Source organism: Parasteatoda tepidariorum, chromosome 10 (genome assembly GCF_043381705.1).
Source record: "Parasteatoda tepidariorum isolate YZ-2023 chromosome 10, CAS_Ptep_4.0, whole genome shotgun sequence".
Classification (NCBI taxonomy): domain Eukaryota; kingdom Metazoa; phylum Arthropoda; class Arachnida; order Araneae; family Theridiidae; genus Parasteatoda; species Parasteatoda tepidariorum.
In genome coordinates this window covers 74,320,574-74,337,950 of record NC_092213.1, presented here as the reverse complement: position 1 = coordinate 74,337,950, position 17,377 = coordinate 74,320,574, and the positions used below count along the sequence as shown (strand labels likewise).

Here is a 17,377-nt window from a genome sequence, read left to right as displayed (position 1 = left end):
ATATATACGAACTTAATATTTTTAAAAAGCACAATGTTTTTGAACTAAAAGAATAAAATTTATGCTCGCAGAAGGCAATACTTACTGACAGCATATACAGACGCAGATAACAGTGACCGTAACATAAACTTAGATAATGCTTTGAATTTTCGATATACATAGGTTTATTCTTTTGCTTATTGTTTGAGAATTTAGTAATTAATGTTCTTTATCACTTTCCATGCAGGTTACAAGGCCGTTACATTTTGAATGATCTTGCAGTATTGCCTGTCTATTTAATGATGATTGTTTTTATAAAAAAAATTGCTTTTTAATCCAAACAACCCGTGATAATTTGAGACAAAATTACATGTACTTTTTATCCGTTGAATTTGCGCCAAAATAAAAATTACGCATTCAGGTTTTTGTTTTGACCGTGTGTTTTAAATAAAAAAATCTTTTGGGTGAACATGTCTAAAGATAAATATTATTTTCTGTCACAGTTAAAGAATCAAGTTATATTTCTAAAATAATTAATTCTTTAGCTATGTATATAATAAATTACTTTTTAAAACACTTCGACTCAGAATATTTATTAATAATACTTCTCATCATTTTGATCAAAATAAGTGAAAAATATTATATTTAGCATTTTAAAAATAATTGCATATGAAATACAGCACAAAACACTTTTGTCTTTTATTGCGTTTAGACTACAATCTTACAAACATGACTGACTTCCAAACAATTTTTCAAATTTGTACTTACTTATATTTAAGAGAAACAGCCATTCATTATTGAAATTTCTTTAATTTAAAAAAAAAATAAAACTATTGATAAATGCTTTGAATATGATTGTAAAAAAAATTTCTAACTACTTTTTTGGAATTTTATATTTTAGTATAAATATAATTTGACACAGATTTTTTGAGTAACTATTAGAATGTTTCATACAATTTAAAAATAGACAATATGGTTTTTTCTAATAATTAGAGTGGTAGAAAAAGCGTTATATGTAAGAAACACCGGTGTTCCATATCCATCAAAGTGTTGATACGAAATTATAGATTTTGTTTCAATATAAATATGAAAAGTGACTATCTATACAAAACCAGAAGTTTCGGCATCAAGGAACACAATAAGATACTTAGTAGTGGTTGTGCAACAAAAATGGAAGTAAGCATTGTGATCAAAAATTGTTTTAATTGTCAGGACATTAAAACGGCAATTCCGGAAAATCGTTAAGTATTTCTCTGAACACAAAGACAGAGACACAAAAGACAAAACAAAAAGAAAAAAAATACCTTGTCTTAAAGTATTAAAACTCCCTGTAACATTCAATGTCACAACATTTAATTTAAACATTCAATGAGATTTCATAATTAAGTAAATTCAAAATTTATCATCAAATATTTATTACACAGTTCAAACTATTAATAGAATATTAATTTACATTTGAAATAGCAGTTGTTTCTTTTACAAAGAAAATTTTGGGTGTTTTTTTTTTTTTTTTTATCAAGCAAAATGTGCAAAAAATATGAAAATATTTGATGTAAAAATTACATTTCCTGAAACATTATAGCTTTACACCATATTGTCTTAAGCCTTTTTAATTTAAGTATAAAACAAATAGCATTCCCAAAAATAATATAGCAATATTTAACATTCTCATATCTTTTACATCACACAGTTACACTTTGATTAAATGTAGTTATCTTAATAATATTGATACACATGTTTGAAGTTTTCTAAAAGTAAGTTCTCAAATCAAATAACAATATTGGAAGAAAATGAAACCGAAAACAGACCTATTTAGTAAAAGCTCCAGCAGAATAACGCATTAAAAGAGCAGCTAGTTTTGTGTCTTTATCTGTTAATTCAATCCACGACTCCGTATTGGCAATAGATTTAAAATTTTTAGAAATAAAGTCCATTATTTGTTCCTTGAAAGCATCATCACTGTGGCGGTAGGCCAGACTGAGCATTGGACAGGCATTGTTCACATCAAGTAAAGATAAGAGATCTTTCATACAAGCTATTCTAAGACCCAAAATCTCATACTTGTCAGCTGCGTAGTAAAGCTCACACGCTTCTTCGTATTGAAGACCACCCTTTTCCCCACAGTACAAGTAATTGATGAGTTTTTTCATAATAGAAGTCCGGATTTCTGTCACAACAATCTTATCGTTTGCGGTTTCTAATGATGAATGTTCAAACATTTTACAAAATACTGGCGATCTTGCACATAATATATTTTTATGCGCTTTGGTGGTATCTTCGACTCGAATCGTAACATCAGTATTAATGGTTTGGGTAAGCATCCTTTTAAAATCGATCAAAAGTTGCTTCATTGTTTCAAAATCTGGACTATCGTCAGAATCTGCAATTATCACTGTGGATTCATCAAGTTTCTTTTGCCTCAAGAGTAAGTTGGCCCCTTGTTCCTTCCGGTCTGCTTCTGAATTATTATGGATCTGATTTGAAGAGTTCTGTTGATCGCTTTGGGATTCTGAATTGTTGAGGTTAGGATGTAGGATTGTCACTATCTTTGTATGACTCTCAAATTCTGGTCCAAATACTTCAATAGTACAAATGATGGTAAGGACATCACTGATGGACGGTATATTTGATAGTGATTTAAACAAATTCACAGATCTCAACTTCGAAAAAGAAAACAACGTGCCTCTATCTTCATAAACTAATTGCTAATTATGAGCCACAGTGATTGAAAATTTGAGATCAATATCGTCATTAGATTTGCTGTATAGATATAATGCTGAAGAACCATACAAAGTACTAAGTTTTAAGAACCAGGGGTAACTATTATCTTTATAAAAAAATTCCGGACTTGAAATAGGAATCTCTGCTCGTGAACTACGAAGATTATAGATTTTCCACTTAAAAGAAAAAGCACCATTCTTCGAAATGATAAAGCAGGACTTCACTTCATCATGATTTAATTCCATCTTAAAAAATTTAAATAATTAAGATGAAATGATTCGATTCTCTGTTTCTTTTTATCTTCACAGGAATCATCCACCTATCAACCACAGCTTGGCGTCGATTCAAAGTAGAATGTCGAAGACTAAGAATTTAATCAGGAGTAAAATAAAAAAACAGGATTAAAATAAAAAAAAAAATTGAAAAGATCAAACTAATCAAACATAGATATTTATGATCAGCACCTTAATATCCTTTGGATCAGGCACGAAAATCAAAGTAAAATAAGTTTATTCTCATAAATATACAGTATTGATATATTTGCTTATAACTTGCTTTGTTGATAAAGAGCCAACAACTTAGGATTTTAAAGGGTTATTCACACTAGATAATATAAAAACGTACGTATTATAAACGTATCATAGCTGATAAATAGTTTTGAGTTCCTGATTGGCGAATTTCACACGTGCAACTATTGTTGACTAATTAGGATCTCATATACATCTCCAAATTCGCATAGGCAAACATTTTGTATTCAGTGGAAACGGCTCCTGAGGAAAACTGTCCCTCCAAATGCGTCAACCTCTGATCACCTTTCAAAAAGAAAGGAGAACCAAAGATTGGTGAATTTTTTTAGAAAAATATATATTTTTCAATCAAGTTCTCATATTTCTCCGACCTTGGCTGGAGGTGAGGTAACAGCATTCGGAGAAAATGCTTTTTGAAGAAATAATCTCTGCATATAAAAAATTCGTGGATTTGAGCGAAAATTCGATTGGAAAATCTTTTAGTGGGTAACTATATTTTACCAAGGAAGTTCTCTGTTGCAACTACGAATTTTTTAGAATTTTGTTTTTTTTAAATGAAGCAAATATATTTTCATAGATCATTAACAATAAAAAAAAAAAGGAATCTAAGAATCGATCTTAAATAATTCAAATGCTGCTTAGTTTTATTTACTAAGAAATATTCTTTATGTTTCAAGAAAAGTTTAATCGAAATTGTCTATTTTGCTTAATGAGAAGGAGAAAGAATAACAAATTTTAAATAACTTATAATGCAAATGATTGATCACACAAAAATAAATAAATAAGTAAAATAAACGATTTGTTTCTTTGCTTTTTAGAATCACTTGGAAACAATAATCTTACAAATGGTATTTCAGTGGATAATGTGATGATAGTTTTTTTTTCCTTTTACAATTTTTAATGCTGAGGACAAAACAAAAATGCTTGAAGAAAAACTAAAGAAAACGATTTTTTAATCAAAAATAATTAAAAATTTTAAGTTTTTAAAGATATCTAATTTACTACCTATTAATATTAGTGTATAAACAGTGCATAAAAATAATAAATGCACTTTTACGAAAGTTACGGAAAATTTGTAAAAGATCGTCTTATTCTTAAAGTATATCAAATCTGAGGAAAATAGAGGTAATTTAAAGTATTTGTATGTATGAAGTATTGAAATGCTGTTAGTAATTAAAATTTGAAACATTGTGAGTGTGAAAACAAAGGAAATAGTTTTTTATAATTATTATGTATTTATAAAAATATCTTTATATATATATTTCGACTGTTCGTGTGTATGTCACTGAACTCCTCCTAAACGGCTGGACTGATTTAAATGAAATTTTCTGTGTACCNCTCCATTAATTTTTATTTCGATTCAAAATGCATTTTATTGGGTTTATTAATTTTGCTTACATTGGGTTCATTGCAATTTTATAAAGTTTTGGCCGATGTCTTGCTGAAATTTTCCAATGTATTATTAAAATATCATTATGTTTTGGCAGCCATTCCTGTTACCGCGGTGTTCCGCGCAAACAGGAATGGTGATAAACATAAGTTACCAATTTCGTCAAGGGGCACCCACAAGTATATTTTTACCAAAAATAGATTTTTGTTTTAAATTTTATCATTATTATATTTCTTATTTAATTTATTTCATTTTTATTGCTTTTTTATTATTTAAAATAAATACGTGAATTTTCGAATTAGCAAATTTGCGACTACTGTCAACTTCTACATTTCTTTTTGTTTGAAAGAGAATATTTGCAAAAATATGCCGCCTAAACGAATCGCTCTTAGTCGATCAACATTTCTAGCACGCAAGAAGAGAACTAACTGTGTTTCAGAAAAATCGGAGCAACGGGAAGAAAGACTTGAAACTAATCGAGAACACAATGCTTTAGCCCGTTCCTTAGAAACGTCTGATAAACAGGAAAGAAGACTGTTAGCAAATCAACTACGCACTTATCAAGCCCGTTCGTCGGAAACATCAGAGCAACGGGATGCGAGAATAAAAATCAATCAAGGACGTACTTCGCTATTCAGACGCTGCCAATACTCTGATTTGAATCTCAGTGCATTTCACTATGATCCGACAACCAACTATAGTCTTTCACCCAAGCGTCATCATCGGAAAAATGGATCAATTATGTATGTTTTGTAGTGCTCTCAAATTTAAGAATGAAACAGTTGGAATTTGCTGTTCTGGAGACAAAGTGTAGCTACCAGATTTAACGTCGCCAACCGAGCCATTATCAACGTTGTTATCGGGTCAAACAAATAAATAGAAACTTTTCTTGGCGAATATACGTATTTCAGTACATTCGTGTTTCCAAATGACTTCATTCGGTGCTGCTACAAGTATCGGTGCGCATATGGACAGCTAGAGTTATTTATTACATTCACATGCAATCCTGCTTGAGCTAAAATTAAAGAGCTTTAGTAACTTAGGCAAACATCATCGGATCTTCATGATACATTATCACACGTGAGTTAAAACAAATATTAAGCTCTAAACTTGGTTTTATTGCGAAAAGTCATGTTTTTAGAGAGACACGGTGTTTGATGCATTCTATTGAACGGCAGAAAAAAAGAATTGCCACATGATTTGGCTTATTGAAAAACTCACACCAGGACAAATTGGTCAACTCATATCAGCAGAAATATTCATGACGCCATTGATCCAGAATTATTTCAGATCATCATCCAAAATATGTTTCATGGTCGGTGTGCATCACCATACATGTCTGTCTGAAAATGCACTAACGATATCCTAGAGAATTAACTGTTGAGACTATCACTGGTTTTTTCACCATTAAATAAAATTCTCTATTCAAATCATAATCACAAATCTCATTTACACACTTAAATACAAAATTTAAATTCAAACTGAAAGCTTTGCAACGCACGCAGGGTACAGCTAGTGTATTTATAAAAATACTTTACGGAATAAATTGAAACTGGATTCCTTAAGAACATGATAACTTGAAGCCACAATAGGTTATCATTATTGCATTTTACTAGAAAAAGTTACTATTAAATTAATTTCTATTAAATTGTTTGAATTTTTTAAAGTTAAAAAAATTAATAGTCATAACTGCTAAGTAAAAACACATTATAAATAGTATAGGTACAAAAAAATTTTTGACTTGAAAATGTTTCATGATTTTTTTTAATAAAAGTATTTTTTCAAATGTAGAACAGAATAAATTTGCAATAAAAAATTTAAATAAATAAAAGTTAAGTGTTTAATAGCTATATGCTTCAAATGACAGTGCGAAATAAATGTCACCGCACAAAATTCGATCCGGCACTCACGGAAATGCTCACGATTTCGGCACCGCTTGGCATGCTTGGCGGAAACTTTTAAGTCAAACCTGCTCTGTCGCCAAATTGATTTTGTGTAGCGTTTCTAAACAAGGAATAGAATTGTTTTCTCTATTTTATTACAATTTTTTTTCATTGTTTTTGTGTTTTCATAAGATCATGTAACTCAAATATTAAAACACAAAATTCTCTTTGCAATATTTAGTTATAATTTTAATTAAATCTTTCAAATTTAGTTTTAATCTGAACTTCTAAGTTGGAATTTAATTTTAAAATTTTATGACTGTGAAGAGCATTGACCTGATGTGCGTATTCTGATACATTGATTGTATTGACTTGTTTGGAGTTTTCTCAGAAGTGTTTTTTATTTTTAATTTATTAGTAAAAAAAAATAATAATAATTAAATTGATAAATGAAATATTATTTTTTCTGATTTGATTTAAATTTTAATAAAATCATTTTATCGCGTTTAAAGTTCTAGTTTTTTTTTAAAATTAAACTCCAAATTTATAATTGAAATTCGTGCAATGGAAACTAGTGTTATACTTGCGAACAACTTTTTTTCGAGTTTAAGTGTTGTTAATTATGATGAAAGTTGACAATGTAATTTTCTCGATAAATAAACTATAGATATTTTTTAAGATGCAAGCAATCACGGTGGATAAAACAAATCAATTAGGTTAAAAATAGCATAAATGCTAAAGAACAAATAAAAGGAAAAGTTCTCTTAGAGCCCTAAAATATAAATTATATTTTACTTTTATATATAAAGTTCAGATTGGTCTAATCAAACTGAAGAAACAGAGAAACTCTTATGTCAAGAAACTGTAACTAATTTTATTATACATGTTTATTTAAGTTTTTAAAACAATATACAAAAACATCTGAAATATATTTCATATTAACAAAATAGTTCACTGTTGCCTTCTAAGGATAAATTATTTTAAATGTATAATTTGCTTTTGTAGATCCATTTCCTAAGATATTCCCTAATTAATTATTATTTGTGTAAAATTATCGATTTTTCTGTGAAGTAGTTCTTATTATTTATTTTGAATCTACCATTCATTTTTTTTCTTATTCTATTATATAATATCTTATTTAGTAATGTTATAAGAAATGGCACTATTTTTTTAGTCGTATGATTATAAAATAAAACTTGGTTCTTGTACTTCATCACTTTTGAAATTGCATTTAAATAAAATAATGTTAAAGTAAATTTGATCGGATTAAAATTAAATAAAACTTTCTTTTCTGAATTTTTATAATTTTTGAAACTTTCAAAATATTGCAGTAGTGTCATTAAAATCTTCATCTTATTGAAAATGAATAAAATAATAAGGTTAAAGTAAAGAGTTGCGTATGATAATGAAATAAATATTTTTTTTAAAACTTTTATAACTTTTGAAACTGCTAACAAATGAATAAAATGATAAGATTAAAGTAAAGCACTTTAAATGAATTGCTTTCTCAGGTCTATTTTTTCAGATCTATCTTAATTTATTATTTGCATAAAAGTATCGATTCCTTTGTGAAAAATTTCTTATATATATTTCCAATTGAAAATTATCACCTTTTTCTGATTAAATGTTTAATTTGAGGAAAAACGATTTAATAAAATCTCCTACATCTGATAAAGCAAACAAGTCAGGCAATTTTTTTTTTAACTGTATAAAGTTCTTCTTTAACTCATTTCTCAAATCTATTATAGTTCATTATTAGCGTAACAATATGTATTTCATTGTGAAGAATTTTTATTATGCATTTGGAATGAAAAATTAATTTTTTTTCCTAATTACGCATCTGAAATGCTAAATTTAGCGATAAAAGCAATTTTTGCAATGTACAGCAATAGAAATACCTTATATAAAATTTTCTTACATTTGAATTGGAAACTGAATGCCATATGCCTTAGTATATAGTGAGTACACAAGCCTTTATATATATAGCATAGTAAAGAATGGTAAACTGTCTTAGCAAGTAGATTAAAAAAAAAAAAAAAGATTTTAATCTTTCAGGAACAATAATAATAAAAAAAAGAAGTTGAAAAATAAAATATTTACAAGAATCTATTTTTAAATAAAATTCTGAGACATAAACATAAAATTAAGGATGAATTTTTCATTCAAAACGAAAACTGCTTATAAAAAATACAAGAGCGGTGTGAAAATAGAAGTGAATAAGAAAGAAATTTTTAACTAGAATAGAACCATCATTTTCCTACTCAATCAACGTAATAGGGTTGCACGCTGTAGCAAGATGTGACGCATAAATCGGTTGGGTTACCATATTCTCAATTTTGCGGTTTTCAGAGCGCTTATTCTCGACCACGCCAAGCGGTGCCGAAAACGTGAGCATTTCCGTGAGTGCATCCCGGCGGGAGATCGAATCACATGACCTCTAGGTAAGTAGGCTGCATTTTAAGTAACTTTAAATTTCTTTCACTGTCTGAAAAAAATAATACTTTATTACGTACTTTTAGAAAATTCCCACTATTCGTAATACACTCGTCAGAATATTCAGCTCAAAAATTATTTACCTATTTTTCAAATAAGGAAATTAAGCAGCGTGAGTCTTAAGATTGCCATGTTAAGAGTAGGAAAATTCCGCTAAAACTCAGACTACTCCTATTACCAGCTCCACGACCGGACTGTAGTTACTTTTTGAAATTATTTTGGCATAAGTGGTTTGTCTGGTATAATAAATATTTGAATAGTATAGTATGTTTAAAGTTCCCGCCAAACAGGCCTGTGTAGGGGGCAGGGAACTGTCCTTGCATCTGAAAGGTTCTGGGTTCGAATCCAGGGCAAGGCATGGATGTTCTTTCCTTCTCTGTACTATCTGTCCTCACTGTGAGAGCGACGTTGGCCCACCTGATATGGTGTCCCTGAAAGAGAGGCCAACAAAAATCGCCCTGTATATGCCTTAATTGCAGGATGTTAACACAGATGGGCATTAGAAAAAAAAATGTTTAAAGTTCCAGAACCACATTCTGCAATATAAAAATGTACCAGAACGTCGTACTTCACATTCCGGCCCCACAATAACCCAAGGAAAAACTAAACATTACTATCTAGACAAGTGAAGTATAGTTTCAAATTCGCTATTTATGCTGAATCAATTGTCCCTATAAATACAAATCGATAGGACTTAGAGATCAAAGTTCTAAGAGATTCAATTTTTTTGAATCTCTTAGGACAGTTACTCTTATCGAGACAAGTATGATATTACTTCGTAAGTAATTTTCCCTCAAAATCAAATGAATTAAAGGAAATCGATAGAATAATTTGCTAAGTTAGAAAGACTTATAAAGATTTCTTGCTTAAAAAGTTCAACTGTAGTATTTGTACCTATACATTTGTACCTATACTTGCACATTGATTGAAGGTAGGGTTTAATAGCACAAAATCCAAAAGAGTATATGCTGCGTTAAACAAACGGCTTCGGAAACAAGTCTAACATACAAGGTTATCTTACAAAAATACATAAATCGATAAAAAAGATACAAAAAGGGCATTGTTTGAAATGTAATGTCTCAGGAAAAATTTAATAAAATCAAAATTAAGTTGACAGATTTGATAGTTCCGAAGTTATAAGGGTTTTATGCCTAAAAAGATATAGGTCGAAAACTATAATTCAAATGCAGAAACCATTATATCTTCTTGCCAATAAGTTCTATTTATTTGGTTTCAATGCAAGACAATACACTAGATTCAATATTTTGCTAATTCATATGCGATGGTCATTTTTTAAGTAAGAACCGTTTTGTATAGTAGTAAGTGAGATTTTATATATGAACGTAAATTGTATCACAAATTAAAATATGAACATTTATTCACTCCTTAACATAGTCACCTTTAACATTGACACATTTGTACAGTCGTGGAACTAGGCTTAAGATCACATCATCAAAAAGCTCTGGCATCTTATCGTTAAACCGGTTAGTTACAGTTTCTTTCAACATGCAATTATTTTCCACGCGCTTCCTGCCAAGAAATTCCATAAGTTTTGAAAACAAAAAGTGGTGCTAAGAACAATACAGCCAACACCGGCAGAGACTTGTAACGAAATGGTGACTCAGTGAGAGACTTGACAAGAAATGCAGATCTTGAACTGACATCTACCACATGATGTGCAATCGGTTCTTACTTTAAAAAATCACCCTCGTATACCTACGCCGAACGCGCAAATTGGATTAAGCACAGAATTGTACTTTTTATACTCAAGAACTTCGAAAGTTTTGTTCTATTCAACTTAGTCTTTATTTCATTTGGTTAAGAATAAAAATTATACGAGAATAAATGACGCACTTGCCCCGATAAGTATTACTGGCTAGGTAGGTATAAATCTAAAATTGTACTTTTTATACTTCCTTACTCAGTTTCCTTTAACTTTTAAACTTTTGGTCATAATGTCATAAGTTTTTTGGTGTCATTCAATTCAGCGTGAAAATTTACAAAGAAAACAATACTTTACTTACCTAAAGAATAAAGTTCCTCCCTTTGCACCTCTTCTGTTATTTAGTAAACTCAAGATGGTGTTTCATGCTCACCTCGACAGAAGGTTCGAACTTTAGATTCCTGTATTAAGCCCGAACTAAAATTTTAAAACAATTTCAAACGTTCTCCTAATTATTGTCGTTTTGACCTTTCTCATGGCAGAAAACGGGTTTCTAATTTCATTCTTTAAAATTTTGACAATTTGCTGATATGTTTTAAACATAGATGAAAATCATCAATATCCATGAATAACTGTAAAGTTTTTTTAAAACCAATCAATGCATTTTTGAAATAACTTTTCAAATATTTACCTGTTATAAAAAATATTTTCGAACTTAATATCTTCTTTAAAAAGCAAAATAATGTTATTGAACTGAAAGAATAAAATTTATGCTCGCAGAAGACGACACTTACTGACAGCATATAAAGAAGCAGATAACAGCGACCATGAAATAAACTAAGATAATGCTTTCAATTTTCGATATACACAGTTTTATTTCTTCTGCTTATTGTTTTATAATTTGGTAATCAATGCTCTTTATCACTTTCCATGCAGCGTTTTTTTTCTTTCTTATTGTTATTATATCAGGCTACAATGCCTTTAAAATTTGAATGATTTTGCAGTATTGCCTGCCTATTTAATGATGTTTGTTTTTATTAAAAAAATATTGCTTTTTAATCCAGACAACTCGTGATAATTTGAGACTAAATTACATGTATTTTTTATCTGTTGAATTTAGGCAAAAATAAAAATTACGAATTGAGATTTTTGTTTTGTCCATAAGCTTTAAAACAAAAAATCGGCCACATGTCTGTAGATAAATATTATTTTCCGCCATAGTCAAGGAATCAAATTATATTAGTAAAAAGAATGCTTTAGCTATTTATATAAAAAATTACTTTTAAAATCCCTTGATTTAAAATATTTAGTAAAAATATTTTTCAATTTTTTTTCTCATTATTTTGAATTAATTTAGATCAAAATAAGTAAAATATATTATATTTAGAATATCAAAAATAATTGCTTATAAAGCGCAGCATAAAACACATTTGTCTTTTCCTGTGTTAAGGCTAAAATCTTAAAAACAATTTTTAAAATTTGTACTTATTTATATTTAAGAGAAGCATTTTTCAATTATGGAAACTTCCTTAATTTAATAAATTATTGATAAATGTTTTGAATATGTATGAAAAAGTTTTTTTTCTTGCTACTGATCTGGGATTTTATATTTTAGTATAAATATAATTCCACACAGTTTTTTTGAGAAACCATTAGAATGTTTCATAAAATTTTAAAAATGGCAAATATGTTTTTTTCTAACATGTATTAGAGCTGTAGAACAAGCGTTATATATATGGAACACTGGTGTTCCATCACAGTCCAAATGTTACTAAGAAATTATAGATTTTGTTTCATTTTAAATATAAAAAGTTAATATACAAAAACAGAAGTTTCGGCAGCAAAGAACACAATAAAATAATTAGTAGTGGTTGTGATATAACAATGGAAGTAAGTATTGTAATCAAAATTTGTTTTCATTGTCAGGACCTTTATTTACATTCCAGCGGAAATTCCCGAAAATCGTTAAGTATTTATCTGGAAACAAAGACACAAAAGTCAAAACAAGGGAAAAATTACTTTGCCTCAGAATATTAAAACACCCTGAATTGCAACATTTAAAATAAACAATCAATGATATTTCATAATTAAGTAAATTAAAAACTTATAATGTATTTATTACACAGTTCTGATTAGGACTAGGCTATAAATCGATATATCGCGACATATCGATTTAACGCCTGTATCGGCTGGCCGATACAGTGACTTTCGTTCCAGGCGATGCATCAGAAATCTGATTTAAGCCGTCGAGTATAGAAGACGAACGATATACGATATAGTGATATACGATATAGCGGTACAAGACACGCAAAGATCTCTTACGTTCCGATGCCAACTCGTGCTGGGGAGTACGATGTAGGTATCGTTATATTGAAACGGCCTTGATTGATGAGCGGTAGAATTAGAATCAGTTTTGAGAACATATATCGTGATCTCACATGTTCGTTTCCGCACCTCTTATTCTTTTATTCTACTTTGTCGCGACTTGATATCGTTTCTTGTAGATTATTTTCAGTGGGACTGATCGCCGTCGTTACCTTGTTCTGAACGTATTCTATTAATGAAAAGAATATATAAAGAAGTGTTTCTTAATTATTTAGGTAAAATTTTTTTTTTGAAACAAAACTCTCTTTTTTATTTCTAAATGTGAAAATTAATTTTGATATTATATGTTTAAGTATTATTTTACATTATTGAATTTATTACAAACGGAAATCTAATTTAAGGTGCCCATAAAGAATTAAATTAAAAAGTAATTAAATTTGTTAGGCTATTTTTTACTTTATTTTAATTTATTAAAAGTTTTTTGGATAAAATAATAATTTAATGGGTTTTTATTACTGATTTTAAATTTATAAATCTTTAGTTGTTTTCATTTTTATAAATAAAATTATAACAAAACTTATTTTTCCTCTTTTGGATTTGGACATAAGTCAATCAACTTTGTTTATTCAAAAAAATTAGTAATGTTTGCGATTGCGACTTCTTTTTTTAAAATCATTTAGCACTTCGTTTTATTAAAGAGTATAATCGTGTTTTTTAATTTTCTTTCAATATTGTCAGTTGAATATATTATCGAATATCATAATTCTTTTGTTTTTATTTTTAAGAAATTAAACCTTACTTTGTTTTTTCGTTCAGAATTCGGTAATTATTCAATTTAACTTTATTATTTATGTGAAATAATAATGATAAAAAATAGTGTTGTTTTAAAAGTGTGTTTTTTTTTTTTGTTTAATTTATTTAGCACTTTGTTTTAAGCATACAAATAATTTTTAACGAACTTATTTTTTAAATTTTCTTTCTATATTGTTAGGTAAATATATTGATAAATTTCAATTTTATTTATTTTTTTATTATTTATTTTTAAACTAAGAAATCTTTCGTTATTTGCGCGATCATTTTTAGAAAATATAACATTAATATCTTTCTTAAGCAAAACATATACATCAAATTCATAAATTGATTTAAATCAATCTGAGTATGAAGTTTTGATAGAAATCCGACTTTCTGTCCCTTACAAGTAAATTAATTTCAAAATACTATATCGCGATACATCGCTATATCGCGATGCAAAACTGACTATGCATCACGATATAAAATTTCTTATATCGCCATGTCCTAGTTCTGATAAAACATGATAGAATTTCAATTTACATTTGAAATAGCAGTTGTTTCTTTCATAAAGAGCATAGGAGCCACATTTTTAAATTGCTAAGTGGAGAATTTTGTTAGAAAAACTTCCCAACTTATAAAGAAGCACTCAGAAAATTTTGGGTGTTTATTTATTTTTTATCTAGCAAAACTTGCAAAAATTCTAATGTACCTATCTACATATAGTAATTTGAAATACGAAAAAGTTTGCTTTCTGAAAAATTATAACTTATCACCATATTGTCTTAAGCCTTTTTAATTTAAGTCTAAAACAAAAAGTATCCCAAATAATAATATAACAATATTTAACATTCTCATATCTTTTACTTCACTCGGTTACAATTTGATCAAATCGATCTTAATCTAAATAATGTTGATATACATGCTTGAAGTTTTCTAAAATGATATATCAATATGAGAAGAAAATTAAGCCAAAAACAGACCTACTTTGTCAAAGCATCAGCACAATAGCGCATTAAAAGAGCAGCTAGTTTTGTATCTTTATCTGTTAATTCAATCCACGACTCTGTATTGGCAATAGATTTAAAATTCTTAGAAATAAAGTTCATTATTTGCTCTTTAAAAGCTTCATCACTATGGCGGTATGCCAGACTGAGCATTGGACAGGCGTTGCTCACATCAAGTAAAGATAAGAGATCTTTCATACAAGCTTCTCTAAGACCCAAAATCTCATACTTGTCAGCTGCGTAGTAAAGCTCACATGCTTCTTCGTATTGGAGGCTATCCTTTTCCCCACAGTACAAGTAGTTGATGAGTTTTTTCATAATAGAAGCTTGGATATCCGTCACTTCAATCTCACCTTTTGTGGTTTCTAATGCTAAATGTTCGAACATTTTACAAAATACTGGCGATCTTGAACTTAATACCGCCTTATGAGCTTTGATTGTGGTATCTTCGACTTGAATCGCAACATCAGTATTCATGGTTTGGGTAAGCATCCTTTTAAAATCGATCAAAACTTGCCTCATTGTTTCAAAATCAGGACTATCGTCTGAGTCTGCAATTATCACTGTGTTCAAAAGTGAGTTGTCCTCTTGTTCCTTCCGTACTGATTTTCCAGAATCATTATGGTTCTGATTTGAAAAGCTTTGTTGATCGCTTTGGGATTCTGAACTTTTGAGGTTAGGATGAAGGATTGTCACTATCTTTGAATGATTCTCACCTTCTAGTCCAGTTACATCAATAGTACAAGTTATGTCAAGGACATCAGTCGAGTCTAATTTCTGTAGTTCTAAGGCTCTTAGCAAATAGGCAGGCCTCAATTGCGAAAAAGAAAACCAAGTACTTATATTTTCATACTTTCTATCTCCGTTATGAGCCACAGTGATTGTAAATTTGAAGTCAAAATAATCATTAGAATTGCTGTGTAGCTTTAATTCTGCAGAACACGTGGGATGAAATATGTGCAAAGTTTTAAGTTTCAAGAACCAAGGGTAACTATTGTCTTTATAATAAAATTCCGGACTTGAAATAGAAATATTTGGTCGTAAACTATAAAAGTTATAGATTTTCCACTGAAAAGAAAACGCACCATTCTTCGTAGTGATAATACAGGACTTCACTTCATCATGATTTAATTCCATCTTAAGAAATTTAAATTATTCAATTGAAATGCTTCGATTTACTGTTTCTAAGCTTTCAATCAGTGTTTCTTTTTATCTCCACAGGAATCATCTACTTCTCAGCCACCGCCTAGAGTCGAATTAAAAGATTAATGTCGTTTAGTTATAACTGATAACACTATCTATTCTGACACAAGAGATAAATTTTGGTATCGTTTTCATAAATTATATTACACGTATTTTGTTTGAAAATCAGAAACATGAGATGTGTGTATCATTCGGTTTGAAAATGCAATATAGATTGAGCAATTTAACAAAATTGTAAGTCAGAAAATATGTTGCAGGTGTATAAGGGTGACACTTAAATTATGCCTTGTAAGGACCAAAAGGATTTTTATGTTAACAAAAAACATTTACTGTAATAGCTGTTCAAATACATGTTAATATTCAATCAACATGTTGTTCAATCAATATTTAATCAACAATATGATAAGGAAGATATAAATATACGATACAATTAACTGAACTATTTTTCAAATGTTTGTACAATATACAATAACAGGCTAATAGCTATAAAATATTTTTACTGAAAAGAATCAAGGGAGGAATAAATTGTAATATAATAAAACTTCATACTGCTTGAAAATGCATTATTTTTCTGGCGAAGCAATTTGAAACCGGTCAAGTAAGCATGTACTTTGAATTGAAATTCAGAAATATAAGATATGTTTATCGTTTCGATTTAAATGACAACTGCGAGAAGGATTGTTTTAATCTCCATGCAGTGCAAATGTGAGACAACCGTAGGCGTAGTGTCTCCTAACAGTGGCTTTTTTCGTTGTTTTCTTCTCCATGTGACGCAAATGCGAGTTAGTTCCATCTTAAAAGTCCACAACGAAGGCAAATCTTCCCCAAAATTTGATTTAGGAGTGCCCTTGTCTTCTAGATTGGGTTCAAAATAACAAGGTTTACCAACATTGGCTGTCGTAAACTTAAAATCTGGTCTACTTTTCAAAGACTGTTATAAAAGTAAAATATATATATTACTTGAATAATAAGGTTCGAAAAGTTTCATAAAATTGAGAATCAAGATTAAAAGAAAAAATTTTTTTTGGTAACAACTTGAGAATTACCTGAAATTTTATTTGTTTCTTAAACCTTGCTCTGCCATTTTTTTGCTCTACTCATTTCTTCAGCTTTTTACGTTATATCGTTTTGAATTGTTTGTCACATTGGACTTTATTCATTACCTTACACTTTTTCTTAATAATGCAGAACAATTTTCATTATATTTTAATTTAGTAGCATGTCTTATCAAAAAAATACGTTAAAAGCCTTTAAGAATATAATTTTTGCAGAAACTAAAGTTTTATAAATTGCTATTTATATTGAGTTAAAAAATAGCACTAAGACTATTGCGTAAAACTAACATTATTGCGAAAAAAATTACACTGAAATTATAAAATCCAACTGAAACGTGATTA

At 29.0% G+C, this 17,377-nt stretch overlaps 2 protein-coding genes across 2 annotated transcripts; one reads left to right on the top strand and one right to left on the bottom strand.

Annotated features, from left to right (window-relative positions):
- Positions 1-4,983: 4,983 nt before the first annotated feature.
- On the top strand, positions 4,984-5,373 carry LOC139426892 (zinc finger protein 821-like). Its single transcript, XM_071187023.1, has one exon. It carries the CDS (start codon positions 4,984-4,986, stop codon positions 5,371-5,373), a length of 390 nt encoding a protein of 129 aa, XP_071043124.1.
- Positions 5,374-14,614: 9,241 nt separating this feature from the next.
- LOC139426761 (speckle-type POZ protein-like) lies at positions 14,615-16,050 on the bottom strand. Its single transcript, XM_071186652.1, has one exon. It carries the CDS (start codon positions 15,912-15,914, stop codon positions 14,754-14,756), a length of 1,161 nt encoding a protein of 386 aa, XP_071042753.1. The 5' UTR covers positions 15,915-16,050; the 3' UTR covers positions 14,615-14,753.
- Positions 16,051-17,377: the final 1,327 nt, after the last annotated feature.

What these genes read in the sequence shown, in the direction of transcription:
- LOC139426892 (XM_071187023.1), top strand. Translation starts at nt 4,984, where the DNA reads ATGCCGCCTAAACGAATCGCTCTTAGTCGATCAACATTTCTAGCACGC.
- LOC139426761 (XM_071186652.1), bottom strand. Translation starts at nt 15,914, where the DNA reads ATGGAATTAAATCATGATGAAGTGAAGTCCTGTATTATCACTACGAAG.